A 27,743-nucleotide genomic window follows, 5' to 3' on the forward strand; every position below is an offset into this window, starting at 1 on the left:
GCATTCCAAAGTCTGCCCATGGTAAGGACAATGATTGATTTAGCACCTTTCTGAACTGAAGTTTCTGCATTCGCAGTAGCGGTCGCAAACCAAGTGTTGAACTCACCATTATGGTCTGGCATGCAGGTCTGAAGGTTGAGTCTGCTACATATATCGAACCACACTTGCTGCGAGAAGGAGCATTGCGTCATAAGATGTGCTGTGGATTTTGAATCTTGATCGCAGAGCACGCAAGTGTCATTGTTGGTAAGGCCGTGGCGCAAGCGCCGTTGATTGGTCCAATATCAATCCAAAGAGGCGAGCCATGCAAAAACTTTACATTTCAAAGGTGCCCAGCAATCCCAAATTGAGTTATGGTGAGGCAAAGTCATCGTACCTTCAAAGAGAGCTCGGTAGGCTGATTTGGAGGTGTATTCTCCAGAAGCAGAAAGGTGCCAAATGATCTCGTCTTTGAATTCTGGATTAATCCAGGTGATGAAATGAATAATGCCATCTGCATATGGCGCATCGGAGATGCCTTGAATCCAGGCATTCACAGGAAGAGCTGCAGCCACCTTCTGAGTCTTGGAAGCACGGACGTTGACAGCAGTTAGAACATTTGGTGCCAAGACTAAAATACTTTGCCCTGCAAGCACTAGTAGAAAATGGGCCAACAGTCCCGGTCCATTTGGACCTTCAGTCCCGGTTTTTGAACCGGGACCAATCAATTGGTACTAAAGGGTCAACCTTTGGTCCGAGTTACAATGTACACCGTGACCAAAGGCCTAGGCATGTGGTGCTTCCAGGGGGCTCGTGGTGGAGGACCTTTGGTCCCGGTTCGTGAGACGAACCGGGACTAGAGGTTCTCTGCCGCGGCAGAGAAAATAGCCGTTTCTCTGCCGCGGCAGAGGTTTAGGGTGGAGCGGCTGCCGCGGCAGAGTTTCAGAGTTTTATATTATTCATTTAAATCTACAATGCATACATCATTCAAGAAACCACAAACACCGTGGCATGCACCGGGACCAAAGGCCTTTTTTGCATGTTCGGCTGCCTTCGCGCGCAAATTAACCCTTTGGTCCTGGTTCGTGGCACGAACCGGGACCAAAGGAAAATTTGTATCTACATATTCATACAATTTCATTTCTCGCCTTATTTCAAATCAAAAAATGACATATAGTATGTCAAAATGTTCAGAAAAGAAATCTCTATGTAATAAAAGTATAATTTATTCATTATGAACATTTAAATATTTACATTCCTTATGAATATGAATTTGAATAACTTATGAATATGAAGTGACTTTTTCAAATAATTTTGTTTCCCGCCTTATTTCAAATCAAAAAATAACATATGGTGGGTAAGTTTCCCGCCAAGACACCGCGCGGGAAAGGTTCCCGCCAAGACGCCGCGCGGGAAAGTTTCCCGCCACGACGCCTCTATAAATATCTCCTACGTTCCCGTCTCCCACTTCACTCACCGAACTCTAGCCCATTTCACAATGCCCCCAAAGCCGCACCCGCCGCCGGTGGAGGTGGACCCGCAGCTCTCCGAGATAGAGGAGTGGGAGGAGCTACAGCAGCTACTGCGGCAGGAGGCGGAAGCCAGGCGGGTAGCAGCGGATGAGGTGGACCCGCAGCTCGCGGAGATAGAGGAGTGGGAGGAGGCGGCGCTAGCGGCTACCATAGAAGCATTTGAGAGGCAGAGTCTCCAGGAGCTGCATAAGCGGCGACGTGTGGCGGATCTGGATAGTGAGGAGATTCATAAGCGTCGTCGTGAGGATGAGCTGCGGCAGCAGCAGTTGCGGCAGGAGGCGGCAGCCATGAGGGCAGCAGCGGATGCGCGGAAGAACTAGTTGAAGTCTTTATTTTAGTTTAAATTTAGTTAACGTATCTAGTTAAATTCCACTAAAGTCGTAGTCTTTACTTTGGTTTAAATTTAGTTAATGTATCTAGTTAAATTTCAATAAAGTCGTTATCGGTTGTTTTACTGTAGTTTAAATTTAGTTTATATACCCCCTTTTATCCCGGGTGGGGGCTCAAACCGGGTCAAAAGATGGGGGGCTTAATCTGTAGGAGGAAGAAGAGGAACACAGAGCTGGTGGCTTCATCGTGGCTGACGCTGATGATGAGTAGGAGGAAGAAGAGGAACCCAGAGCTGGTGGTGAGCATATGGAGGAAGAAGAGGAAGCCAGAGCTGACCATCTAACCTTTAGTCCCGGCTGGTGGGTGTAACCGGGACTAAGGTGGTTTTAGAAGCAATGTACCAACAAACTGTCGGTGGGATAAGGACGTGCGGGCAACCATTAGTCCCGGCTGGTGGGTACAACCAGGACTAAATTTGGTTTTTGTGTCATCTAACAAAACTGTCGGTGGGATAAGGATGTGTGGGTAACCTTTGTCCCGGCTGGTGGGTGCAACCGGGACTAAAGCTGTCGGTAGGATAAGGACGCGTGGGTGAACGCACTGCTCGATGAGATAAAGCATGTAGCGCACGACGCCCTGTCGGAGTAACAAGACAAAGAAGAAGCGGCGCCGTGCCTATAAAAGGAGCATCGAAACATCATGGCAAGCAGCTCAACAAGCCAACCTAGCTAGCGGGCAGGGAGAGTTTCATCCCCATGGATGGAGGAAAGTGTTGGGAATCTCCCGTGGCGGAGCTTCTCGAAGATGTCGTTGGTGCATACGCCCTACGGCATCTTCGGAAGCTCCGCCTCGGAAAATTTTCCTGCAAGCCCGTGAACGACTCCATCTCCTCTAAAAGTGTTGGGGAAAGGGTTGGGAAATCTCCCGTGGCGGAACTTCTCGAAGATGTCGTTGGTGCACACGACCTACCACATCTTCCGAAGTTACGCCTCGGAAATTTTTTTCCCCTGCCAGCCCGTGAAAGACTCCAACTCCTCTAACAATGTGTTGAGGAAAGGGTTGGAAAATCTCCCGTGGCGGAGCTTCTCGAAGAAGTCGTTGGTGCACACGCCCTACGACATCTTCGGAAGCTCCGCCTCAAAAAAAATTCCTGCAAGCCCGTGAACGACTCCATCTCCTTTAACAGTGTTGGGGAAAGGGTTGGGAAATCTCTCGTGGCGGAACTTCTCGAAGATGTCGTTGGTGCACACGTCCTACGGCATCTTCGGAAGTTTCGCCTAGGAATTTTTTTCCTGCAAGCCTATGAAAGAGTCCATCTCCTCTAACAATGTTGGGGAAAGGGTTGGGAAATCTCCCGTGGCGGAGCTTCTCGAAGATGTCGTTGGTGCACACGCCCTACGACATCTTCGGAAGCTCTGCCTCGGAAATTTTTCCTGCAAGCTCGTGAACGACTCCATCTCCTCTAAAAGTGTTGGTGAATCTCCCTATATATATAGTACAAAAAGCCAACCATCTCCACTTTTAATATCTTACATACAGTTACATGATTACACAAAAATAAATGGGAAATTGATTGCCACGTTGAGATACTCATTTCTGCCATGAACATTCTTCAATTAACTTGATGATGGAGCATCTTCATCATTGAACCTTCTTCGGCCATAACTATGGAGCATCTTCATCATTTAACTTGATGCTTGGGTCAATTTTCACTGTGAAGGGTGGAATTTCATCAAATTTATTATAATCTTCTGACATGTCTGTTTTGTCCTCCACTCCCACGATGTTTCTTTTTCCAGAAAGAACTATGTGGCGCTTTGGCTCATCGTATGATGTATTCGTTTCCTTATGTTTCTTTTTTGTTGGTTTGGTATACATGTCCTTCACATAGAAAACCTGGGCCACATCCTTGACTAGGATGAATGGTTCGTCTCTATGCCCAAGATAGTTGAGATCCACTGTTGTCATTCCATACAACTTGTCTACCTGAACCCCGCCTCCTGTTATCTTGACCTATTTGCACCTAAACAAAGGGACCTTAAAAGAAGGTTCCTAGTCAAGTTCTCATATCTCCTCTATGTAACCATAATATGTGTCATTTGGGCCTTTGTTGTTTATTGCATCAAAGCAGACACCACTATTTGGGTTGGTGCTCTTTTTATCTTGGGCGATCGTGTAAAATGTATTCTCATTTATCTCGTACCCTTGGAAAGTCAATACAGTCGAAGATGGTGTCTGGGCCAACAAGTACAGATGATCTCCAACTGGCGGGCAATTCGTTACCCCTAGGAAGCTTCTTCTTAATTATTTTCAGAAACTTTTCAAATCATGAGGCAGTGACACCGTTCTCTGCCTTCGATTGCACAATTCCAGTGTGCTACCTAGCTTTTTATGGCCATCTTCGCAAGTTGGGTATAACAATTTGTTGCGATCCTCTAACATCTGGTCTAAGTCCAACGTTTCCTTTTCAGTTTCACATTCTCTCCTTGCATCAGCAATGGCCCGACCAAGATCATCATCAGCATGCTCATCTGGTGCCTCTTGATCTTCTGCTTCATTGTCTTCATTTCCTTCTGATAGAAAACAACCCCCATCTGCAGTATCACCGTATTCAGGGAACATGGGATAGATGTCATCATCCTCTTCTTCTTCATTGTCTTCCATCATAACCCCTCTTTCTCCATGCTTGGTCCAACAATTGAACTAGGCATGAAACCGGACCGCAGCAGGTGGCTGTGAATGGTACTCGATGAAGAGTAATTTACGGCATTCTTACAGTCAACACATGGACAATACATAAAGCCACCATGTTTGTTTGCCTCAACCACGGCGATAAAATTACTCAGGCCCGAAGTGAACTCGTCGAAGCGTCGATCAATGTACATCCATTGTCGATTCATCTGCATGATATAATTAAGCTTATCAAAAACCATTACGTGACATCATGATTAGTGCAACGATGTATATATATATATATATACATGCATTTTATCAATGATAGAAGGAAGGATAAAGTTGTTAATCTCGATGGAGAAGAAAAAAAAGTTAAGTGTGGCTTGTTTTGTGTGAACTCAAGTGGCAAAATCTCTTAGGTATTTCATCGAACACCTCTTGTGCATATGAAGAGGGCAAAGCAACATACACCCTATTGTGCTAACAAGTGAAAATGGCTAAGTGTGGCTCATACTTGGGCAGGGGCAAGGTATATGTAGGCAGATGGGCACTTGGTCCCGGTTGGTAAGAAAAGCCGGTACCAAAGGGTAGGCCTTTGGTCCCGGTCGAGGCCTGACACGGCCTGCCACGCCCTGCCGTAGCACATTTAGTCCCGGATTGTCAAACCGGGACCAAAGGCCCCAAACGGACCAGGACCAGAGGGTGGGGTCGCTCCACGCCGAACGAACCGGAACCAATGCCCCCCACTAGTCCTGGCCAATTTAAAAACCAGGACTGTTGCTCCCATGGTGCTAGACAAAAGGTATGTTCTCTACTAGTGAAGCCAGCGATCAGAACAGGCTCGGTAGCCATTACCAAGTTTCACAATGGTTGCAGCATGAACAAGGGAGTTGATGTTCCTGTTACATTTTATTGGAAAGTTGGCCCATGGCTGAGTAGTATCAATATGACCAGACAAGGCCATCTGGCACGAAGCGCCCGGCTCATACTTTTGATGTCAAGAACTCCCAGTCCACCAAGCTTAGTCGGGCGGCAGACATCCTTCCACGCAATAGCATAACTGGTGCCACCATCGTCGCGCTCATTAGTGCAGAAGAATGGTCTAATAAACACCAATAAAACCAATCCACTGGAGTAAAGTAACAAAAAGGCTGAAAATAAACACCAGTAAAACCAATCCACTGGAGTAAAGTAACAAAAAGGCTGAAAATAAACACCATGACATCAGAGCCCTGCCACTTCCTTTTTGATACGGGACGCCCGATTCTTCTCAGTAGAATCATCGAAAATAGTGTATGTCTCACAACTATCTCTCAGCCGTACACCATGTGCCAATGCAAGCACTTGCGGCTCTACCAATATTCGCTCGACACGCACCGGATTGATCGCCGCCGACTACCGAGCAGTGATCGCCAAGCCCTCAATTCTCAGCGGAAAAGCAAACTTGCCCAATCCCTCTCACTAACCCTTGTATGAGTTGTGGAGAAAGAGGAACAAGCAAATTTTGCAATGTTTCAATCTCTGATATTATACGTACTCTAGCCCTAGATGGTCTCGGTACAGGGTATATAAAAGCCTCGATGGCCGGAATTCCTATATGCCGACTAGGTCGGCACCTGCACGGCGCCGCACACCCCCGCGCGCGGTGTGGGCCAGCCCGGTTAGGCGTTTTTTCCTGTTTCTTTCTTTCTTTTTTCTTTTTATTTTCTGTTTTCTGATTTTTCTTTTCTGTTTTCTTTTTCACTGTTTCTTTTTTCTCACGTTTTATTTTATTTTTAAAAATAATTTTCGAAAATTATAAATTTTGAAAAATGTTCAAGTTTTGATTTTTTTAACGAATTTCGAAATTTGAACAAATTTTTAATCTTGAACGAATTTTGAAATTTGAACAAATTTTAAGTTTTGAACGATTTTTCAAATTTGGACGAATTTTGCATTTGAACAAAATTTTAATCTTGAACGAATTTCCAAATTTCAGAAGAATTTTTAATTTTGAACAAAAAAATTCGAACGGTTTTTAAAATTTGAACGAATTTCGAAATTTGAATGAATTTTAATCTAGAACGAATTTCCAAATTTCGGAATAATTTTGAATTTTGAAAAAAAGTTAAATCAAAATCTGAACAGTTTTAATTTCCAAAATTTCGAATCTGAACAGATTTTGAAATTTTGTTCTACATTTTTTTTTTAAAGTTAGATATTGAAAAAGAAAAATATTAACAAAAAAACAGCAAAATAAAGAAAAAAAAAAGTACCTACTACTAATGGGCCGCGGCCCAATCAACCGGCCTGGTCGATGGGGTGTGCGGTGGCCCGTACACACCGACCAGGTCGGTGTACAGCACTCCCCTCGATGGCTAGCTGATGCAAGCTGGTTCTGGTTCCTAATTATCTTCCCTAGGAAAAAGTCACACGACCAACCCATGTAGGTGCGGCCCACTAACAACACATGTTAATTGCCGCTGATCGATTGCTAGTTCCTTCCGGTAATCAGCTTCACAAGTAAACTTCAGGTAGTATGTACTAGTTCCTCTCGGTGATCGGTTGTACTTCCGTTATGTTTTTTCGGCCACGCACACAGCTCAGCTTCCACGCCTCCCTCCCTCTGGCTTCATCTGTACGTGTGACGGCATCGTCTTCATGCTCAAGATAATCTCTAATGTAAACGTTAACGTATCTGAGCACAAGTAAAATAGGAGATTTAGGTAGTACAAATTTGTCTAAAAACATACTGTTATACTCGTTAAGGATTAAATTCACCTGTTCTTGTAGTCGTCTCGCTCGAGCTCGCGTAATTGGACCAGTCGGCAGCTCGATGCGAATATCTTGGGCTTTGTCCTCTATATCTTGATTAAAAACTGGAAAATGTGGTAATATAGTAGAGATGCATCATCCTCGCCCACTTGAATAAGGCGTCGTCCTCGACGCTGGATCATCTCCTCCAAAAAAACAGCGACAAATCAGAAACATTAAATGTGGAGCTCACGGCGTAATCATCTCCTGGAAGCTCAATCTTGTATGGATTGTCATTAATTTTCTCTAACACTTTGAAAGGGCCATCTCCTCTTGGCATTAATTTGGATTTGCGGCGGTCTGGAAAATGATCCTTGCGGTAATGCACCCATGCAAGGCCTCCTGGCTCAAATAATAGCTTCTTTAATTTCTTCTTTCACCTTAATGTGCATCTTCTTAACACTCAGCTCTCTCTGATGCCTCCGTAATGGGCTTGAAACCATACACCACCACAAAAGGGCACAATTGTGTAGTGGAGTGGACGGCTCTGTTGTAAGCAAACTCAACATGTGGCAAAAGATCCTCCCACTTTTTAATGCTCTTCTTGATCATGGTCCGCAGCAACATGGAGAGAGTGCGGTTCACCACCTCGGTTCGGCCATCGGTTTGGGGATGGCAAGTTGTGTTCAATAACAACTTTGTCCCCAATTTTCCTCATAGTGTCTTCCAAAAATAGCTCATAAATTTTACGCCGTGATCTGAAACAATTGTCTGAGGAATACCATGCAACCTCACGATCTTCCTGAAAAATAAGTCAGCAACATGCGACGCATCATCGCTCTTGTGGCATGGTATAAAATGTGCCATTTTTGAAAATCGATCAACAACAACAAATATAGAATCTCTCCCCCTCTTAGTCCGAGGAAGTTTAACACAAAATCCATACAAATATCTTCCCAATGAGCAATGAAAACAGGAAGAGGAGTATATAAACCGTGTGGATGTAACTTGATTTGGCCTTGTAGCAAGTGATGCATGGCTGCACATACCTCTCTACATCACGCCTCATCTTAGGCCACTAGAAGTGATCACTTAACATAGCTAGTGTCTTCTCATGTCCAAAATGCCCAACTATTCCTCCGATGTGTGATTCCTGCAACAATAACAAACGCACGGACGACACGCGAACACACAGTTTGTTGGCACGAAACAAAAACCCATCAGATTTATGATACTAGAAGGATACCCCGCACGTTGCAGCGGGAATTTCTCTGATAACTCTATTTTGTAAAAAAACAAAAGGATATAAGTTGATTGGAATAGAATGTTATTTGTAGGAACATGCAGGATTCAATTGGCATAAATAGTCAATAGGCTAACTTAAAAAACTGACTTGAAATGGTTATGTAGTTAGCGGCTAAAATTTGATGATGTGGATAATTGGATGGCTTAAAAAATAGATGATGTGGCTTGCATGTAGAGTATTAATGAATGTTAGTGGGGGATGACATGGACAATTGGATGGCTAATAAAATGGATGATGTGGATAGCTTGCATGTTGAGATAGACAACTTAAATGACCCTCTAGTGGGGTTTTGCTTCATAAGAGATAGATTTCTCCCATCCTTACCCTTCGGTACAGTGAGCATAAGGAGCAACAAAATCATGGTCAGTACAATATAACTCGCACTTGCACATCGAGACGATGCAAAACGTACACTTCTCCTTGAGAGAGCATCGGCAACCACATTTTATTTTCCCTTTTTATATTTCAGAATGTAAGGAAAAGAATCAACAAATTCAACCTACTTAGTATGACGTCTATTCAGTTTAGATTGACTTTGCAAATATTTTAAAGACTCATGATCAAAATGAAAAATAAATTCCTTAAGCCATAAATAATGTTACCAAGTCTCTAAAACTCGCACTAAAGCATAAAGCTCCTTATCATAGACCGGATAATTCAATTGGGCAACCTTCAACTTTTCACTAAAGTAGGCAACCGGTCTACTCAACGTAGGTGCAGAAGGGTAGAAAGGCTGATCAAAATTTATTGATGCAGCTATCCATTCAATGTAGAAGAATTTGCATTTTAGAGTTGAAGGTTCATAATATAAAAATACCTTCTTGCATCAAAACACCGCCAATACCAACTCCACTAGCGTCACTCTATTTCAAAATTCCTAGTGAAATCTGGTAAAACAAGTAATGGTGCTTCCGTTAGTCGTCTCTTAAGCAAATCAAAAGCATCTTGGGGTGTTGGCCCCCAAGTAATTAATATTCCTTTTCTCTTAATTCATTGAGTGGGGCTGCAATAGTGCTAAAATCTTTCACAAACCGTCTATAAAATCTAACAAGATCATAAAAGCTACGGATTTGACTACATTTACAGGTGTAGGCCAATTTTTTATAGCTTCAGTTTTAAACTCGTCTACTTCCACACCTTGCGTTGAAACAACATAGCCCAAAAATGTCACCTTATCTTTGCAGAACATACATTTTTTAAAGTGTCCATACAACTTTGCATCATGTAAAACAGCAAGTACTTGTCGAATGTGGTCAATATGATCTGATTCATTACGACTATAAATCAACATATCATCAAAATAAACAACCACAAATTTTCCAATTAAATATCTCAAGACATGGTTCATCAATCGCATAAAATTATGAGAGGCATTAGTTAAACCAAATGGCATAACCAACCACTCATACAGACCAAATTTTGTTTTAAGCTCATCTCCTTCTTTCATTCTAATTGCCACACAAGTCAATTTTAGAGGAAATAACAGTACTATTTAATTCATCAAGCATATCATCTAAGCAATGTATAGGATGACGGTATCAAATGGTGATATTATTAATTGTTGTACAATCTACACACATGTCCTAAGTACCATCTTTCTTAGGAACTAGACTAACAGGAACCGCACAAGGGTTTAAACTTTCACATATTTACCGCTTGTTAAGAAGCTCTTGTACCTGTTTCATAATTTCCTTTGTTTACTCGGGATTGGTGCGGTATGGTAGTTGGTTTGGCAACGTCACTCCTGGTATTAAATCAATTTGATGCTCAATCCCGCCACTCCTGGTATTAAATCAATTTGATGCTCAATCCCGCGGATTGGTGGTAACCCAGCAGGTACCTCCTCCGGAGAAACATCGCTAAATTCCTGTAAAAGATGAGAGACACCACTAGGAAGAGATGTTAATACAAAAGTACAATCTGCACCAAATTGGGATCCTCCGCAAAAGCTCTCATCTCAGATTTGGTGGCTAGCATGACTACAACATTCGCTCCCTCATTTTTATTTTTACTACTTTTATTTAATTTTTGGTGGCTCTCATTCACGATTTGTGGAATTTCTCTCTTACTCTCATTCTCAATTTTTACTGGTAATTTCTTTTTATCGGCATGAACGAGGCATGAACGATGTATGTAGGTGTAAGAGGATGCAACACCACAGCCTTGTCGTTCCACTTGAGCTTGTAGCAATCTGTCCAACCATCATGAAAAACTCGACGATCAAATTGCCATGGACGTCCCAGCAACAAATGACACTCAGTCAACGGTATCTTCATAATCACCAATCTTGAAGTGTATCTTCACCATATGACTTACTTTCACTTCGCCAACATCACTGAGACACTGAATATGATATGGATGCGGCATATACTTGAGGCCTAACTTTGTGCATATCTTTTTGCTGGCCAGATTGTGGATATGGTGTTTTTGAAGATTGCATCATTCCGAGCCTTCCAAAGTCTGCACATGGTAAGGACAATGATTGATTTAGCACCTTTCTGAACTGAAGTTTCTGCATTCGTAGTAGCAGCCGCAAACCAAGTGTTGAACTCACCATTATGGTCTGGCATTCAGGTCTGAAGGTTGAGTCTGCTACATATATCGAACCAGACTTGCTGCGAGAAGGAGCATTGCGTCATGAGATGTGCTGTGGATTTTGAATCTTGATCGTAGAGCACGCAAGTGTCATTGTTGGTAAGGCCGTGGTGCAAGCGCAAGCGCATTGATTGGTCCAATATCGATCCAAAGAGATGAGCCATGCGAAAACTTTACATTTCAGAGGTGCCCAGCAGTCCCAAATTGAGTTGTGGTGAGGCAAAGTCATCGTACCTTCAAAGAGAGCTCTATAAGCTGATTTGGAGGTGTATTCTCCAAAAGCAGAAAGGTGCCAAATGATCTTGTCTTTGAATTCTGGATTAATCCAGGTGATGAAACTGAATAATGCCATCTGCAGGTACCGCATCGGAGTTATCTTGAATCCAGGCATTCACAGGAAGAGCTGCAGCCACCTTCTGGTTCTTGGAAGCGCGGACGTTGACAGTGCCAAGTCTAAAATACTTTGCCCTGCAAGCCAGCGATCTGCCAGAACAGGCTCTGTAGCCATTGCCAAGTTTCACAATGGTTGCAGCATGAACAAGGGAGTTGATGTTCCTGTTACATTTTATTGGAAAGTTGGCCCATGGCTTAGTAGTATCGGTATGACCCAGACAAAGCCATCTGGCACAAAGCGCCCAGCTCATACCTTTGATGTCAAGAACTCCCAGTCCACCAAGCTTAGTCGGGAATCGGGCGGCAGACATCCTTCCACGCAACAGCACAACTGGTGCCACCATCGTCGCGCTCATTAACGCAGAAGAATGATCTAATAAACACCAATAAAACCAATCCATTGGAGTATAGAAACAAAAAGGCTGAAAATAAACACCGTGACATCAGGTGATTGAGATTTAATAAATCTCAGACGCCTGATCACCAGCCACACCCTTAAAATATGTATTAATCCACATAACGGCTCCAAGAATTATTAGCAGTAGTATGCTAGACTGCTAGCCTTACAAGTTCTCATCCACCCATCTTCTAAAATTCACTGCCAACTAGCAAATCCGGCCTGCACAACAAATTATTTCTATCAAAGCACATATCATACAGTTCAAGGGAGAAGTCTTTTCTCTTGTGTCCAGAGAACTTTTCATGTGGGGACTCCTGCTCCTTAGCAGAGGTAGACTGTAGAAACAATCTACAAGCATTATCAATTTTTGGAAGTATGTACATATTTTTGGAAGTACGTACAACAACCTTTAACTTTTCGGTTTTGCTAAGTCTCAGGTGACTGAGAATTTCTTAAGTCTCAGTCACCCAAAAAAATGTACATGAGTTACACATTTCTGGCAGAAAAGTGCAATTGCAATTCATTCCAGTTGCATATTTTTTTGAACTGCAGTTGCACTTTTCTGAAGTGACTGAGACTTAAGAAAATCTCAGTCACCTGAGACGTAGGCAAACCCTAACTTTTTTAGCACCAGGACCTAAAATTTGACACTATACTGAGGGTACCTTTTCTGTTCCTTTATGTGTTAACTCAACTTCATCCGAACCAGTTTTCTTCCAATCAAGATACACTACCTCAATATGTTTTTTTAATATATCATCCACATTATTTAAGTTTCTACCAACCACATGTTTCTTGTAAATAGCATGTCTACCAATTTTTAGATCTTTCATAACAGCAACTTTTAAATGGATTACACTCCTCAATTTTAACTCCAATTTCTAAAGCTCTATCAACAATCTCATCAACCAAAGCATTAAAAGAGTGAGGTAGGAAGGTTTTGTACCTTCTCCAGCAACTGATACTTCCCAATCAGAGAAAACAATAAATTAGGCTTGTGAACAGGATAACCAGAGGTTGACATCATGCTTCATATGTAAATCCACCTTACATGTTACAGATCAACAAGCTGTCACACCACTACCACGTCCAAAATATTTGGTTTCACAGGGACTGCTAGCTGTCTGGTTCTATTGTCAGACAGCTCGACATTCTTTTGTCACTGCACTCCTTCAAAATGCTAAGATATAATAAAGTCCTAGAGATAGATTACGGTCTAAGTCAAAGTATGACGCCGCAGAAATCTCAGGGTGGGTGACGGGCGCAAAATCTAGTGGAAGAGGATAGGCGTTGCTACTCACGGCATGGTTGGCATAGCCTCAGCTGGTTGCTTCTGGTGCTCCTCTGTTTCTCCAGGCTCATCTTTAGCTTCAGACAAGCCAGCAGCTAGTTGCTTTTGGCGCTCCTCCACCTCTGCAAGACCATCTTTAGCTTCGCACATGTCCTGAACTAATTGTTCTTCAAGCTCCTCAATTTTTACAGGCTTAGCTTCCAATTCAGACGTGTCCTCAACTGATTGGCCTTGCTCCATATTAGCAGGTCCGTCTCTAGCTTCAGGCATTTCCTGAGCAGATAGTTCTTTCAGTTCCTTCATTTCTACAGGCCCATCTTTAGCTTCAGGCATATCCTGAGCTGATTGTTCTTGGTGATCTTCCATCTCTGCAGATTCATCTACAACCTGAGACATGGCTTGAGCTGATTGTTTTTGGGGCTCCTCCATTTCTACAGGCTTATCTTCAAATTCAACCATGTCCTCAGCTGATTGTTCTTGGTCCTCATCCATGTCAACAGGTCCATCTTTAGCTTCAGGCATGTCCTCAACAGAATTATCTTTGTGCTCATCCATTTCTAAATGCTCGTTTTTACCCCCAGACATGTCCTGAGCTGAATCTTCTTGCTGCTCCATCTCGGTAGGTCCATCTTCAACCTCAGACATGGCTAGAGCTGGTTGTTTTTGGTGCTCTTCCATTTCTGCAGGTTCGCCTTTATCTCCAGACACGTCCTGAACTTCATCACCTTGTTGCTTTTGGTGCCCCTCAATCTCTGCAGGATCTTTACCTTCAGGCATGCCACCAGTTTGTTGTTCTTGGTGACACTCCAGTTCTGCACGTTCAGGCATCCAATCAGCTGATTGTTGCTCCGCCTCCCCTTCTACAGGTCCATCTGTAACTTCACACATGTCCTGAACTGATTGTTTTTGGTGATCCTCCATCTCTGCAGGTTCTTCATTAGCTTCAGACATATCCCGAGGTGACTGTCCTCTGTGTTCATCCATTTCCGCAGATCCATCTTTAACTTCAGACAAGTCCTGAGCTGACTTTACTTGGGGCTCCTCCATTTCTGCAGGTTCAACTTCATCTTCAGACATGGCTTGACCTGATTCCTTTTGGTGTTCTTTCGTTTCTGCAGGTTCATCTCCAACTACAGACCTGTACAGAGCTGATTTTTCCTGGCCCTCTTCTATTTCAGCAGGTTCATCTTCAGCTCCAGACATGGCTTGAGCTGATTGTTTTTCATCATCTTCCATCTCTGCAGGTTCACTTGGACCAGGTTGGTCTTCAACTTCATCACTACTGTTGGTTCAAAAAAATAATACCTTCATTATTTTCAACCCTTTCACAGAACAAATCATATACGACAAACAAACTTAGCCTACTTAACATCAATGCACAAGGGCTCACAACATCAGAATATAGGAATTTATGTGGCAACAGCACCAATCAGCTGTTAGAAGGCTTTCAGAAGATACATTCTAACAGCACCATGCTGCCTATTTTTTGTTCTGTGGAATAATGAACATGCAAACGAAGGCCCATTAATTCATTTTCATATAGACCCTCCGCAGCACATAGGAAAACCGATGCACCAATCCTCTGATTGGAGGAAAATCACTCAAGAACAGTATCCAAAACATAAGGGTTCAGCGAAACCTAAAGGCTTTTATACAGGGAATAATGTTCAAAATTCAGATTAAAAGCCCTACAATTACACCATTCCTTATATGTTTAAATTTCAGATAAGAAGGCCCTACATTTCACATGTACAGCAATGCCACAGTAGACAAAGAGGAACACAGGAACATTAATGCAGAAATAAGGAAGAGTTATTTAGAGTCAGTTTTTACATGATAAATATGTAAACATGCAAATAAACCAGTCCTACACGCCTACATGTGATGAAAAACAGTACCGTCCTTCCGATGTTGCTCTCTTTCTTCCTTTTCCTCTTCCTCTTCCTCTTCCTCTCCCCCTCTCCCTTCCCCTCCCTCTCCCTGTTCCTGTTCCTCTTCCTTCCACTTTGGCTTTTGCTTTGTACTTTGCACCATCTTGGTTGTCATCTCTTCTAACACAAATGACATTCATTTATATGCGTGTTCGAGAAAAAAAATCAAAGCAGTGCACTCAGTTGCTGTGACTAACCTTTCCTTGTCACCCTTTTTGTTGATATCCTCAATGGCTTTTTTGATTGCATGAAAGGCTATCTTCTTAATCTGGCAATTCAAGTTTACAAGTTGACACAGAATTTTAGAATTAGAATAGTGAGGAAAAGAGAGCATGTAACAGTTATGGAGATACCAAGACTGATATAGCCTGTATGCACAATAATGCTTACATATATATAATATAATAAAGATGAGGATTAGCTATAAACAAACAGAATTTTAGATTGCATGAAAAGGTATCTTCTTAATCTGGCATGTTAGATTTTACAGAATTTCAGATTAAGATAAGAGTGGAAAAGAGAGCATACAGACAAACAATGTTTAGATCAATCAAGATTATGATTAGCATAGCAAAAACAGATCCACAGACCTCTCTAGCTATCTTCTTAATCTGACATTTTAGATTTTACAAAAATTTCAGAACAAGATAAGAGTGTAGAAAAGAGAGCATATAGATAAACAATGCTTAGATACAATCAAGATTATGATTAGGATATAGATAAATAAACAGATCCACAGACCTCTAGCTTATCTTCATTCACCCTATGCCCTTTTGGAAGCAGACGAAATTCTTCTGTCAGCCTGATGCACTCTTGTACATTTTCCGGAGAAACAAAGTCAAGTGCCACCTTTATACATGACTGCCCAAGAACAAAGAAACAGTTAAACAAAAATTGTAATGCCAGAGGTACTAGCAGTCATTTACATACAAAAGTATGGCACAAAAAGAAGAGCAAATCAGCAACTGTATCGGTGTTTCATCCAACTGAAAGAGCTCCAGGAGAGCAGTCATATTATACCTTCAAATTTCTGACTTGGTGGGGACATCCTGCAGGGATAAAGACTGCATCACCAAGGTTCTGTTCAAATGTCCACGGCTCAACTCCTGCATATTCAGTGGACAAAAAAACAGGAAGTAAATCACCGAAGGAAAAGTTATCTTCTAAAATACATCATTATTCTTAACTGACCATATTCTTCTTTAAGCTTTCTCTTGTGTTCATTTGTTAGGTAAAAGCACTGATCATGTATAGGATGAATAACCTGCCACCATCAAGAGTTACGCAACATGTTAGTAAGATGCCATGTGGCATTCTAGGGTCAAATAGTTACAGAGCTAATCACCTGCTTCACTGGTTCATAATTATAATGCCTAAACTCCTCTGAGTGCTTCAGAAGATACTCTTGTAGTTTGCTGACATCTTCTCGTCGGAATATGTCCCACAATGCACCACCCTCTGGCTGGTTACCCTCTACAAATGGGACATCATCGTCTTTTGGCTCAAGAGATATGGAAGTTCCTTGCACCTTATATTCTGTGGTCGTTTTCTTTTTTTTCTTTGATGCGTTAGAAGACTGACAGCCATGCCTTCGGCGTTTTTGACCACCAGTAGGTTCAGAGGTTCCTTCTGTATTATCTGGAGATTCACTTTTATCTTCACTGCTGGAACCATGATCCACCCTATCCTTCTGATCAACTATACCTTCTGTTTTCTCCTTGGAAATGGAAAGATCCACATGATCCACATCACCTTCAGTGGTCGATTGCCCCACAGTAAAGTTTCCATCAGCTTCCACATCATTGTGAACCCCCTTCCGCCCATCTAAAACAACATCAGATAATGGCTGCTGAATGCTAGAGCTAAGTCCAAATCCTTCAGGTCTTGGCACATTGATTAATTCACTGAGAGCTATCGACTCACAATCAGGATCTGTTTGTGAAGCTTGAAGATTTCTGTTGTCTTCCTCTATGGCCAAACTCTTTTTCTTCTTCTCAATCGCTGTTACCCTTTCTGGTTTGAGCTTTATTACGTCAGTATGTGTGAGGATATTGACCTGTTTACACGATAGGAAACAAGATGTCATTCGCAGAATTGAACAATGAAATCACAACACTGTCCAGCAGAGATGCCAAAACAGAGGAACAGTTCAATGTTGCAACTAGGTGAAGTATGCGACAAATAGATCTTCAGCATCCAGATTAACATTTTGACGGATTCTAAACAAGTGATTACTCAGATCATGGTCAACAACCAAAAGTCCAACAGTGTGAATCACTATGGCTAGCACTAGAGTAAAACAAAAGAATACAGACTTGACTGAAAGCAAACTGAGAAAACTTGAACCTACAAACAGTTTCAGCTAAAACATCCATGTGTCATCTTTATCTGCATACAGTGTTTACTTCAACAGGTTACATAGAAAATCAAATCTCCTAGCATGTAGGGGTGACAACACAAGGTTGCAAACCCACACACCATTGTATGACTCGCACTTCTACCTTAATTTCTCCTCACCTCTTTTTGGAAAGAACATGTAAACAATATACAATATTAGTAACAATTTCAGATTCAAATGCACTAGATGTTAATGTACATACTCCCCAGTTCTCTTTTAGTCTGCATTCTACAATTTAAGACCAATTAGCAAGTCATTTAATACTACTACTTTGATATGTAAACAACCAATCCAAGCTGTATTAAAATTAAGCTAAAATGTGGACCAATATGGACCAAAATTTTGGTCTAAGATGTAGACTAAAAGAGAACAGACAGGAAGCATAAGAAATATCAATTTGTTTACCGCATCAGACATGTCACAATGAAGCTTGGTGACAGAATCACCAATTCCTAATTCCTGGGCAACGCCATACGCGATGTAAGTTTTTGGACCAAGGTCTGGCTTTATGACTTTTTCTGGAAGCTTCACAGCCAAATTAAGAGGACCACATTTATGATCAGTATATTCACGAAATGGCAAAGCAGACATGAACTCAGCACCATGTCGTGGCAGTCGCTCCTCGAATGAGCTGTGTTGTGGCCAATCTTTAAGCTTTAGTAACATGGGCAAACCCTCTGGACTAACAACTCCACGAGAATACCCATTAAAAAAGAAGTGAATGTTTATTTCAACCTGCATTTCGGTTGAACAAAAGCAATTGGTGTGTTAAGAATATTTCAATGAAGTAACAATGATATAGATGCTATATGCATAGGAAATCAATTTCAGAAGAGGTATCCATAGAAATCACATGCTTAACCCCAATACTGAACATAAACCAAACACTTAGAACTTGCCGAGAACCAAAAAACACATGCTGGTACTAGACAAAAGTTAAATTCATAGAAACTCTGTTAACCTGAGTTCCTATTTTCAACAAGCACACTAATTGACCATGTATTAACAGATATATGCAGACATAAATAGCAAAGAGAAACTGCGCTCCAAGAAATTCACCATGTTCATTAATTCCAGTTCAGACAGAAACAGAAGCACACAGTTAACTAGTCTGCATCTAGTAATCTAATGAATTACATGATCTATGCTTTCAGTAACCTTGACACCAGTCTTGTCAATAGTAAATTATATTGCTATTCTATAAACATTAACCATCATGATGGCAGTTACCTCAGACCATAACAGGCACTCAAGAGCTTCAACAACAAGCCGCTCATGTTCATCCTTGTCTTTAACTTCTCTTAAAGCTCGCCACATAACCATTGGTTCCCAGCTCAATCCAGAAGTTAACTCAAGCACGTCACGAACAATAACAGGCTGACCCTTCAACCAGTGCTCCTGGAAATGATCTAATGCTCCATTCTGAACGTCTCTAGCATTTGGGCAATATATGTAGTTGTCACTTGAGTTATCTCTACAAGCCAATTTCTGTGACGTCCCATTGCTCATCTCACCAGAGTCAGTAAAGCAGGAGCATTTTGAACCTCCCACCTCCAGCATTCCTTCTTTGCTGACAACTGAACTGGCATTCTCCAGCAAGTCAGAAATAACACTCTCCTCCAACAACGACTTAAGTTCAAGAATACAGTCTCCGCAACCACCAAGTGCAATTGGTGGGCAAGGTATGCTTCCGTTGCTATTAACCCTCCATTGTCTCAAACCAGGAGCACTATCCTCAACAGGAGCTGCACTCACCATCAACACATCATCCTGTCCATTAGGAAGGTTTTGACTTGGAACATTATCATCGCTACTTTCATGTTGCAAACCTTCCTTGCCTTCTACCCCAGGTTGTGTAAGGACCATGCCACTTGCTGCAGCAGCACCAGGACTAAGTCCATCACGAAGCTCCCGGGAGCAGCTAAGGCAGAGATCATAGGAACATTTATTGCAGCTTCTGTGGAAGTCCACTATAGATGTTCTGCAGTTGTTACTGTCCCAAAGAAAACTATGAATTAGACACACTCAAAAGAAACAAATCATTTGCACACTTCCAAACTGAAGCAAGACTAACCAGTATATCCGCTCATTTTCTTCACAGTTAACTTTGGGAATCTTCACTTCGCATGTGTCAATGCCTGTCATGAAAGCACCATTAAGAACAGCAGAGCCAATGGTATAGTGACTGAATTTATTCCCAAATAGATGAGAAGGCCATTCTAGAACACATGCAGTCAAAATTCAAATTTTGGATAATTCATGAACATGGAAACGTTTTGATTACGCCTCACGTCTATCGTACAGGTATATTTTTTAGGTATCAAGTTCACATCAACAGAAACAAAGAACTGATCAATGGGTTGTATTGGAAAAAAGAAAATTTCTGAAACGACAAAGTAAAGAACACGGCAGCAGTGAACAATTAACAGCCATGTTCTTTTGCTGGAAATGCAAAAGGTTGCATTTTAATAAGCCAACAGTAATAATACCTTCAATTGTTGCCTCAACTCTTCGCTCTTTCATCTGCTCATTGAACAAGTCTTTCAACCATGGGAGCAAATAGTGTGCAATCCGAAGTGAGCATTTAATTTTATCTTCATCAGATATTTTCCATTTGTCAACCTGTGGAACAAATAAGAGGAGCAAACAAGCAAATTAGGTTTGTGTCCATATTCTCAGTGACTAAAATTTTCGTCCTACCAGCCTTCTCACCCTAAAATAGGGAGCTTTTTGTATACACCACACTACAGTGAAAACACAAACCCAAAGCATAAATGAGTGTTATTTGCCACGTCATGTTGCTTCGGGGATTATGCAAGTCACTGAGGCATGGGAGTATCAAACAAAATACAGCCAAGAGATATGAAACCCAAAACGCAAGGCATACCTTATTTATTATATTTTTCCGCAGACAAGTCTTGCAGTTGCAGTTATTGCGACAAGTTGGACAACTATTCGCGAAGTCGTCTTCTGTTAAATGGGGATACCTGTTTAGATCATGCCACAAACATAAAACCATGCCATTAAATTAACAAACACATCATTTTATTGTAAATTAACATTATGGGCTGAAGGGAACTGAACGATAAGTACTGCAAAAAGAGACTGACCAAACACAAGTAATATAACTCTACCAAAACAGGCAGGCCATTACAACAAAACCAGGTGACCAATATGAATGCTTTTAAAGGACACCAACCAGCGAGTCATGCACGCCGTGCAGTATCTCCTCAGACGGTCCCTATCTTTGCAGCCTAGACACTGCACAACACTTCCGTAGTCATGCCTCTGGCATTGATGACACATTTGTGAAGTTGATTCTTTCTTTTTTCTATCCTGCAAATTCGAGCCATGAACACATATCATGTACGTACATAGTAGGAATGGTAGATGATACAAAATGAGCAGGCAGTCAGAAATGTAAGTGCTTATATATTTTCTTTCTAGCTTGAATCATTGCACAGACACTTTAACATTTTCTTACAGATAAAGCAACTACATAAGCACAGACAGACCTAGCAAGTAATCCATCACTTATTAACCCATATAACTGAAATGATGGGAGAATCAAAAAGAAAAGTAAAAACTTCCACCTTTTTCACCTTTTTCACCTTTTCCACCTTATTAGGTGCATCAGCTACCACCGGAGCAGTCCGCCTCTGCCTAAGCCGTGTGGTCCGGGGATCAAGAGAAGGGTCAGCAACAGGGTCCCTACTGCGCTTTCTTCTGGGTCTTTGTTTTTCATTTGCCTCTTCTGTGCCGTTCTCCTGGAATTAAGAAATCCAGCACACCAAATGAAAAAGGATAAGGACCAGTTTTCAAACATAATTCACAAAGCTGCATCCAAGAGAAAAAATGACCTGAGCTGAAGTCAACTCTTCCTTGCCCTCCTTCACACCGTTCTCCTGCCACCACAACCAGCAACCATTAAGCATTTCTGAAACACATTCATTACCAAGCTCTTCTCAAGAAGATAAACATAGGAGAAGAAATAACCGAAAAAACTATCAGCTCCAAACAACACGGAAGGAGCAGAACAAGTGCAAATGTGAGAACCTCGCAAAAGGCAAAACTCAACAAATCCCCATTAGTATCTCTCCAACCCAACCATAGCAGACATAATTGAACACCAGGAGACTACTCGGATAGGTACCAAAGAGGCTCTCTTCATTCCCATGGTGGTAGCAAAGTGAGAGACAACTTGCGGATCTAGAGACAACTTGCGGCCAAATCTAAACAGATAGTTCTTTGGTTACCTTAGAGGCAGCTGGAGCCTTGGGCACCGTAACCTTCCCCTGTCCTCGTCCACGTCCACGGCCACGTACACGCCTACCTCCCCTCTGCAACACAAGAGTTAAAAATTGTAAGGATTTTCCTTCCTTAAAGAAATCCACAAAAATTGATGCACAAAAAGTTAATGACCTCAGCAGAAGCCTGTGGCATCGTTTCCTTTCCAATTTTCACATTGTTTTCCTGCAACCCACGGCCAACCACCCTTAAGCATTCCAGAAAGATCACCAAGCTTTTTCAGAAAGAAAAAAAAGGCCCGTGTAAGTAAAAACAAGTAAGCAAATACTGACCTCTGTAGAAACCTCATTTATCTCGTCCTTGACTGGGTGCTCATCGTTCTCCTGCCACCACAGCCAAATTAAAATTAAGCATTTCAAAATAATTATTGCAGGATTTTTTCAAGAAGATAAATGACTGCAACACAAGGAAAGAAAGAGTTCATGGAGCAATTTCTCAGTGATGACGCTTAAGTCTCGTCAACTCCAGTAGCATGCTACCAAGAACCAATTAAGAAACACCAACCACTAAGACCTAGGAGGGTGGTTGGACCCCAAGTAAATTCTCACAAGGTTCCAGAAGCAAAAAAAAAAAGTATAACCTAAGAATTGGTTGATTCCAAACAACACAGAAGAAAACAAGCAGAACAATTGCAAATGTAAACCTCGCCAGACCCAACAAATCCCCGCTCCTCTCCAAACACTCCATTGCAGAGATAATCAAACACTCCCATCATTTCCATGGTGGTCACGAGATGAAAGGTGGCTACCAGCTCAAGGAGGGGCAGATCTAATTAATTAGTCCCTTGGCTAGTTACCTCAGCATCAGCTAGAGTCTTGTGCTGCCTCCCCTGCCGGCGTCCCCGTCCACTCATGCCACCCTTCGGGCACGGGAATGAAAATTGATAAGAATTTTCCTTATCTAAACAAACCCACAAAACTTTATGCAAGAACACACAATGACCTTGGCAGATACCTGTGGTAACTCTTCCTCTTCACCCTTCCTCTCACTGTTCCCCTGCAACTCACGACCAGCAACCGATAAGCATTTTGTTAATCTCAGAGGTCCTTCCAAAGGAGAGAAAAAAAAGGCAATGCAAGCAAAAGTATGCAGTCGTGGAAATACAGACCTGGGCATAAGCCTTCTGCATCTCATCCTCTTCTCCCTGCGTCTCTCCGTTCTCCTGCCACCACACAACCAAACGACAATTAGACCACCAGGACATGTCCCAGAGAAGCGCCCTTTGCTCCCATGGAGGTAGCGAAGCCAGAGGCAACTAGCAGCTTAAGAGGGGCACAGATAATTAGTTAGTTACCTTGGTGGCAGCTAGATTCTTGGGCTGCGCCCCCCGTCTGCGTCCCCTCTGCTGAACAGGAGTGAAAATTGATAAGTATTTTCCATTTGTAAAGGAATAAAAAAAAAACTTCATGCCATAGTTACCCTGCTATAACAAACCAAAACCTTTGCAGTAACCTCTGGCAACTCTTCCCCTTCACCTTTCTCCTGCCACCAATACCAAATAACCATTAAGTATTTCAGAAAGCTCAAGGGGGAGGTCCTTTGTTCCCGTGGTGGTAGCAAACTAGCAGCTCAAGGGGGCAGACAAAATAAGTTATCAAGGAGGAGCTGATTTAATTAGTTAGTTCCTCGCTGGTTACCTCAGCGGCAGCTACATTCTTGGCCAGCCTCCCCCGTCCGCGTCCACGTGTGCGTCCGCGTCCCCGTCCACGCCTGCCACCCTTCTGCAACACAGGAGTGACAATTGATAAGGATTTTCTTCCTTTTCTAAAAGAATCCACAAAACTTTATGGGAGAACAAAGAATGACCCGTGGCATCTTCTCCTCTTCATCCTCTGTGTCGCTATTCTGCTGCCACCAAAACCACACCACCAATTACGTAATCGTCAAACCGAACAAATCCAAAATTCTACAAGCCCAACAACCGTTGCGGAAGCGTCCAAAAAGCAGGAGACCTCCAGGACATGTCCGAGAGAAGCTCCCTCCGTTCCCTTGGTGGTAGGGGAGCAAAGAGGCAACTAGCGGCTCAGCAGGGAGCAGACATAATTAATTAGTTACCTCGATGACAGCTGGAGTCTTGCGTGGCCTCAGCGAGCTGCGCCGGCCTCCTGTCTGCAACCAGAGTGAAAATCGATAAGGGTTTTTTTTCCTTTCCAGATTGTGCGGATGGCAGAATATTAGGCAAGAAATGATATCCACCTCCGCAGAAGCCGGTGGCGCCTCTTCGTCGACCTTCTCTACGCTGTTCTCCTGCAATCCAGGAGCAGAAACCCGTTAAGCAGATGATAGCGCCGAGCGCAGTGTCTTTTATTTGTTCAGAAGGAAAAGTGTTGGCGGAAACACTGACCACGGCAGGAGCCTGTGGCGGCGGCGTCTCTTGGTCAGCGAGCTCAACCCCGTTCTCGTTCTGCTCCTGTAACCGGTGAGGAACAACAGCATTATTAATTAACCGTGTCAGAAGGATTGCTCTTTGGTAGGAAAAGAGGAAAATGGTGAGGGAAGTACTGACCACATGGGCGGAAGCCTGCGGCATCTCCTCGTCCTCGCCCTTGGTGCCACTGTTCTCCTGCCACCGAAACCAAGCAGCCGTTGAATATTTGGGGCGAAATCATGGCAATCTCGATTTGATTCTATTTTTTGCTGGCAATGGCAATCTTTATTTATTTACCCCGCTGGGTTTGATACATCTATCGTTTTAGGGGATGGATTTCGTATATCTAGCCTATTCACCCCGATGTTGTTGTTGTTGTAACCGAAATCTCTATTTGAAAAAGAAAAAGAAAGAATGCGGCGGCAGCAGCCCTTGAATCCGGCGCGGCGGAAACAGATTAGTAGGCGGCAGCAAACCCTAGAGCAGAGGAGAGGAGAGGAGAGGACCCGTTGGTTTATAGAACAACGACAAGAGGGACGAAGAGGAGCAGCAAATGCGAGGGGGCTCGCAAAACCCTAGCAAAACCCCCAATTTCCGTCGGCGGCGGCGGAAAGAATCGGAACGCCACAATGGCCCGCCCGCCAGCGTGCCTCGGGAGCGGGCCGAGGATGCGGCGGGATAGGTCCCGCCGTCCCCCAGGACCAGGAGAGGGGGCGGCTGGAGGCTGCAGGCAGGGGAGGGCGAGGGAGAGGGAGAGGGGAAACCTAATAGGTAGCGCCATTGGTTACCTCGATGGTGGAGTCGGCGGCGGCGGGGGATGGGTCCTTGCGCTGCCTTCCCCGGCGATTGGCCTGCCTCCGCTTGGGCGGCATCGTCGCGGCGCCGGCGGCCGGAATCGCCGCGGAGTGTGAGGAGAGGAAGAGCTTGGGTCGGTTTGGTCTTGCTCGGCCCGGTCTCCTACGGTGTGGTGTCGCACCCGAAGGAAGCGACGAGACGGAGGACGGGTGTTTATGTCCCGCTGTAGCCGCGTGTCGGGCCCACGCGTCAGTGGGAGCACGGGCTCCAGCGGCCCGGATTGGACAGCACGTAGGTGGGCCCGGGTGGGCTTGCGACACGAAGCGGCGCTCGGGTGGTCAGGTCTATCGAGTCTAGCCGCGGGGCCCGGTGTCAGTGGGCGGTGAGCAGCGCACGTACGCCTACCTACGGAGGAAGGGAATAAATGTGGGTGGAAATAGGACTAGTACAGTAGTTTAATCCGCTGCCGCTGTTTCGGGGGTTTCCGCGGGCGGCTGGCTCGTGCGCGCGTGCGCGTTTTGAAACTTCGAAAACGAATCGGCGCCGGCCTCGCGGGAGAATAGCGCGCGTGGCAAGGAAACGGAAACCACGCGAAAAACCTACGGCAGCCGTCCACATACGTTTCGCGGTACAGCTTCACCACGGCAAGGTAGGGGTGGGTGCGCCGTGCGGCCCGGCCCACGCGGGAACATCAGGCCACACTTAGGCCTTGTTTAGTGCTCTCCTATTTTCCTTTTCAATGGGATAAGTAGGGTTTCTTTTTAAGATCATCAGTAGGGGATCGCTCGCTACCTCCATTTCATTGCATCGAAAAGAAGCCAAAGTCTCTCGTAGGGATACCTTAAAATCCGCTAAAGGAAAACATAAAGAACTGAAAGTAAAAAAAAAAATAAGCCAAAAATTGAATGTTCATCTGAATTGCTCCTTCCACCGACGACTCCCAAAGGCGTTTCTCCATAGAGTTCACGCTTTTTCCTGAGGAAAAACATCACCGCATGTATCTTGTGAGATTCACCATGATTATCCAGGAGTTACGCCAGTGATACCCTTCTTTCGAAGCTCAACTTCCATGTGGATATCTAGTCGAAAGAGGGGCCTCAAATTCAGTGCAAACTTCAGATTCAGTGAAATGTTGCACAGTTTCAAATTCAGTGCAAACTTCACATTCCATAGGTTTTGGAATTCCTCTAGCTCTAAGGTTATCTCTAGTCATAATCTTGTTCTGGAAGAACAGCCAAAGGAAAAAAACTTGAACCCTAGGTGGAATTTTGAGTTTCCAAACAGCAAGAAGATAATTAAAGAGAGGTAGTCCCTCCAAATATGATCACAGCATATAAGGAACTATATGAATACTAGGAAAATTGTTCGTGCGTTGCACCGGGAAAAACAAATACTGAAACGTTTCAGCAAACCATCCGTGCTAACACTTCTTCTTTTTTCCACCATTCTTTTTCTGAACATTTATAAAATGAGAAAACATGCCACCTCGTTAAAAACTTTTCAATCCCCTTAGGTATCCTAGAAGGTGCTCCTCCACACAAAAAGGTTACATTAGAGTACGGTTACATCATTCACCTGTTGTAGATACAAAGAATTGGGGAGGATCATCTATCCAAACACTATGATCACTATCATCTACAGATTAGCTATTACATTTGCAGCTTTGTTTGCCTCCCGTGGGCAATGAGACAGCCGTGTCGACGCATATCCCACCACGATAGCTCGACACTCGTCCAAAAAAGTCATGCCCACAATTCTGTGCCCATCAGGCTCCCTCACCGCCTCGACCACCTCCAAAGAGTCTGACTCGATATAGATGTTGTGCAACCAATTCGATCAGCCAAGCAAAGGCCATCTCAAAGAGCTTGGGCTTCTGCCCTCGCCACATCAATGACCCCCTCGATCGATCGGGATCCTGCAAGCCGCCAAGAATTGGCAAGACGAATCCCGGATAATGCACCCGGTCGATGCCTTCCTAGAGTCGAGGTTCACGGCTGAAAGGACACGGATGTCGCCTAGAGGGGGGGGGGTGAATAGGCGATTTAAAACTTTTACGAGATGGGCTTAACAAATGCGGAATAAAACTAGCGTTTACTTTGTCAAACCCAAAGCCTATATACTATGGTTCACCTATGTGCACCAACAACTTATTCTAAGCAAGAGTTCACCTATGTGCACCAACAACTTATGCTAAGCAAAACAAGCAAGTATGTGATAGCAAGATATATATAACTTCAAGCACGATGGCTATCACAAGGTAAAGTGCATAAGTAAAGAGCTCGGGTATAGAGATAACCGAGGCACGCGGGAGACGATGATTTATCCCGGAGTTCACACTCTTGCGAGTGCTAATCTCCGGTGGAGAGGTGCGGTTGCTTAGTGCTCCCGAACGCCACAAGAGGCTCACCTTGAGGTGTGGTTGCTCGATGCACACCAACGCCACAAAGGCCTCACCCCAAGATGCGGTACTCACACCACACACCGAACGCCACGAAGGCGCCTCACCTAAATCTCCGGTGACCCTCGCCACAAAGGCCTAGGTCACGGTTCCACTAAGGGATTTCCTTCGAGGCGGAAACCGGGCCTTACACAAAGATTGGGGCACACATCCACAACTTAATTGGAGGCTCCCAACAAATCGCCACAAAGGCCTAGAATCCGTCTAGGGTTCCAAGAACCCAAGAGTAACAACCTTCTTGCTTTCACCACCA

The 27,743-nt window shown here is 43.5% G+C and overlaps 2 protein-coding genes and 1 long non-coding RNA gene across 12 annotated transcripts; all 3 read right to left on the reverse strand.

Moving 5' to 3' along the window:
- Positions 1-6,641: 6,641 nt before the first annotated feature.
- On the reverse strand, positions 6,642-11,101 carry LOC139832008 (uncharacterized). Its single transcript, XR_011746439.1, has 3 exons — positions 10,230-11,101; positions 8,297-9,440; positions 6,642-8,049 (listed from the first exon to the last, which is right to left on the reverse strand). It is a non-coding gene; the product is annotated as an uncharacterized lncRNA (long non-coding RNA).
- Positions 11,102-11,468: 367 nt separating this feature from the next.
- Positions 11,469-11,885, reverse strand: LOC139832285 (uncharacterized). Its single transcript, XM_071822010.1, has one exon. It carries the CDS (start codon positions 11,883-11,885, stop codon positions 11,469-11,471), a length of 417 nt encoding a protein of 138 aa, XP_071678111.1.
- A 1,045-nt stretch (positions 11,886-12,930) lies between these two features.
- Positions 12,931-25,214, reverse strand: LOC127308898 (uncharacterized). 10 transcript variants are annotated; one of them, XM_051339808.2, is made up of 30 exons: positions 25,026-25,214; positions 24,376-24,432; positions 24,214-24,279; positions 24,066-24,116; positions 23,925-23,978; positions 23,676-23,714; positions 23,507-23,590; positions 23,289-23,351; positions 23,164-23,214; positions 22,978-23,031; positions 22,824-22,865; positions 22,666-22,728; positions 22,142-22,192; positions 21,984-22,034; positions 21,818-21,901; positions 21,422-21,466; positions 21,155-21,328; positions 20,761-20,897; positions 20,449-20,548; positions 20,051-20,183; positions 19,636-19,699; positions 18,792-19,554; positions 17,967-18,296; positions 16,509-17,219; positions 16,355-16,427; positions 16,184-16,269; positions 15,905-16,024; positions 15,361-15,431; positions 15,131-15,283; positions 12,931-14,514 (listed from the first exon to the last, which is right to left on the reverse strand). In XM_051339808.2, exons 1-30 carry the CDS (start codon positions 25,107-25,109, stop codon positions 13,239-13,241), a joined length of 5,130 nt encoding a protein of 1,709 aa, XP_051195768.1. In that variant the 5' UTR covers positions 25,110-25,214; the 3' UTR covers positions 12,931-13,238. The 10 variants fall into 10 exon arrangements, with proteins under 10 accessions (XP_051195768.1, XP_051195773.1, XP_051195772.1 ...); XM_051339813.2 differs by having other exon boundaries at positions 23,164-23,211; positions 23,310-23,351; positions 23,676-23,717; XM_051339812.2 differs by having other exon boundaries at positions 23,310-23,351; positions 23,676-23,717.
- Positions 25,215-27,743: the final 2,529 nt, after the last annotated feature.

Source organism: Lolium perenne, chromosome 6 (assembly GCF_019359855.2).
Source record: "Lolium perenne isolate Kyuss_39 chromosome 6, Kyuss_2.0, whole genome shotgun sequence".
Taxonomy (NCBI): domain Eukaryota; kingdom Viridiplantae; phylum Streptophyta; class Magnoliopsida; order Poales; family Poaceae; genus Lolium; species Lolium perenne.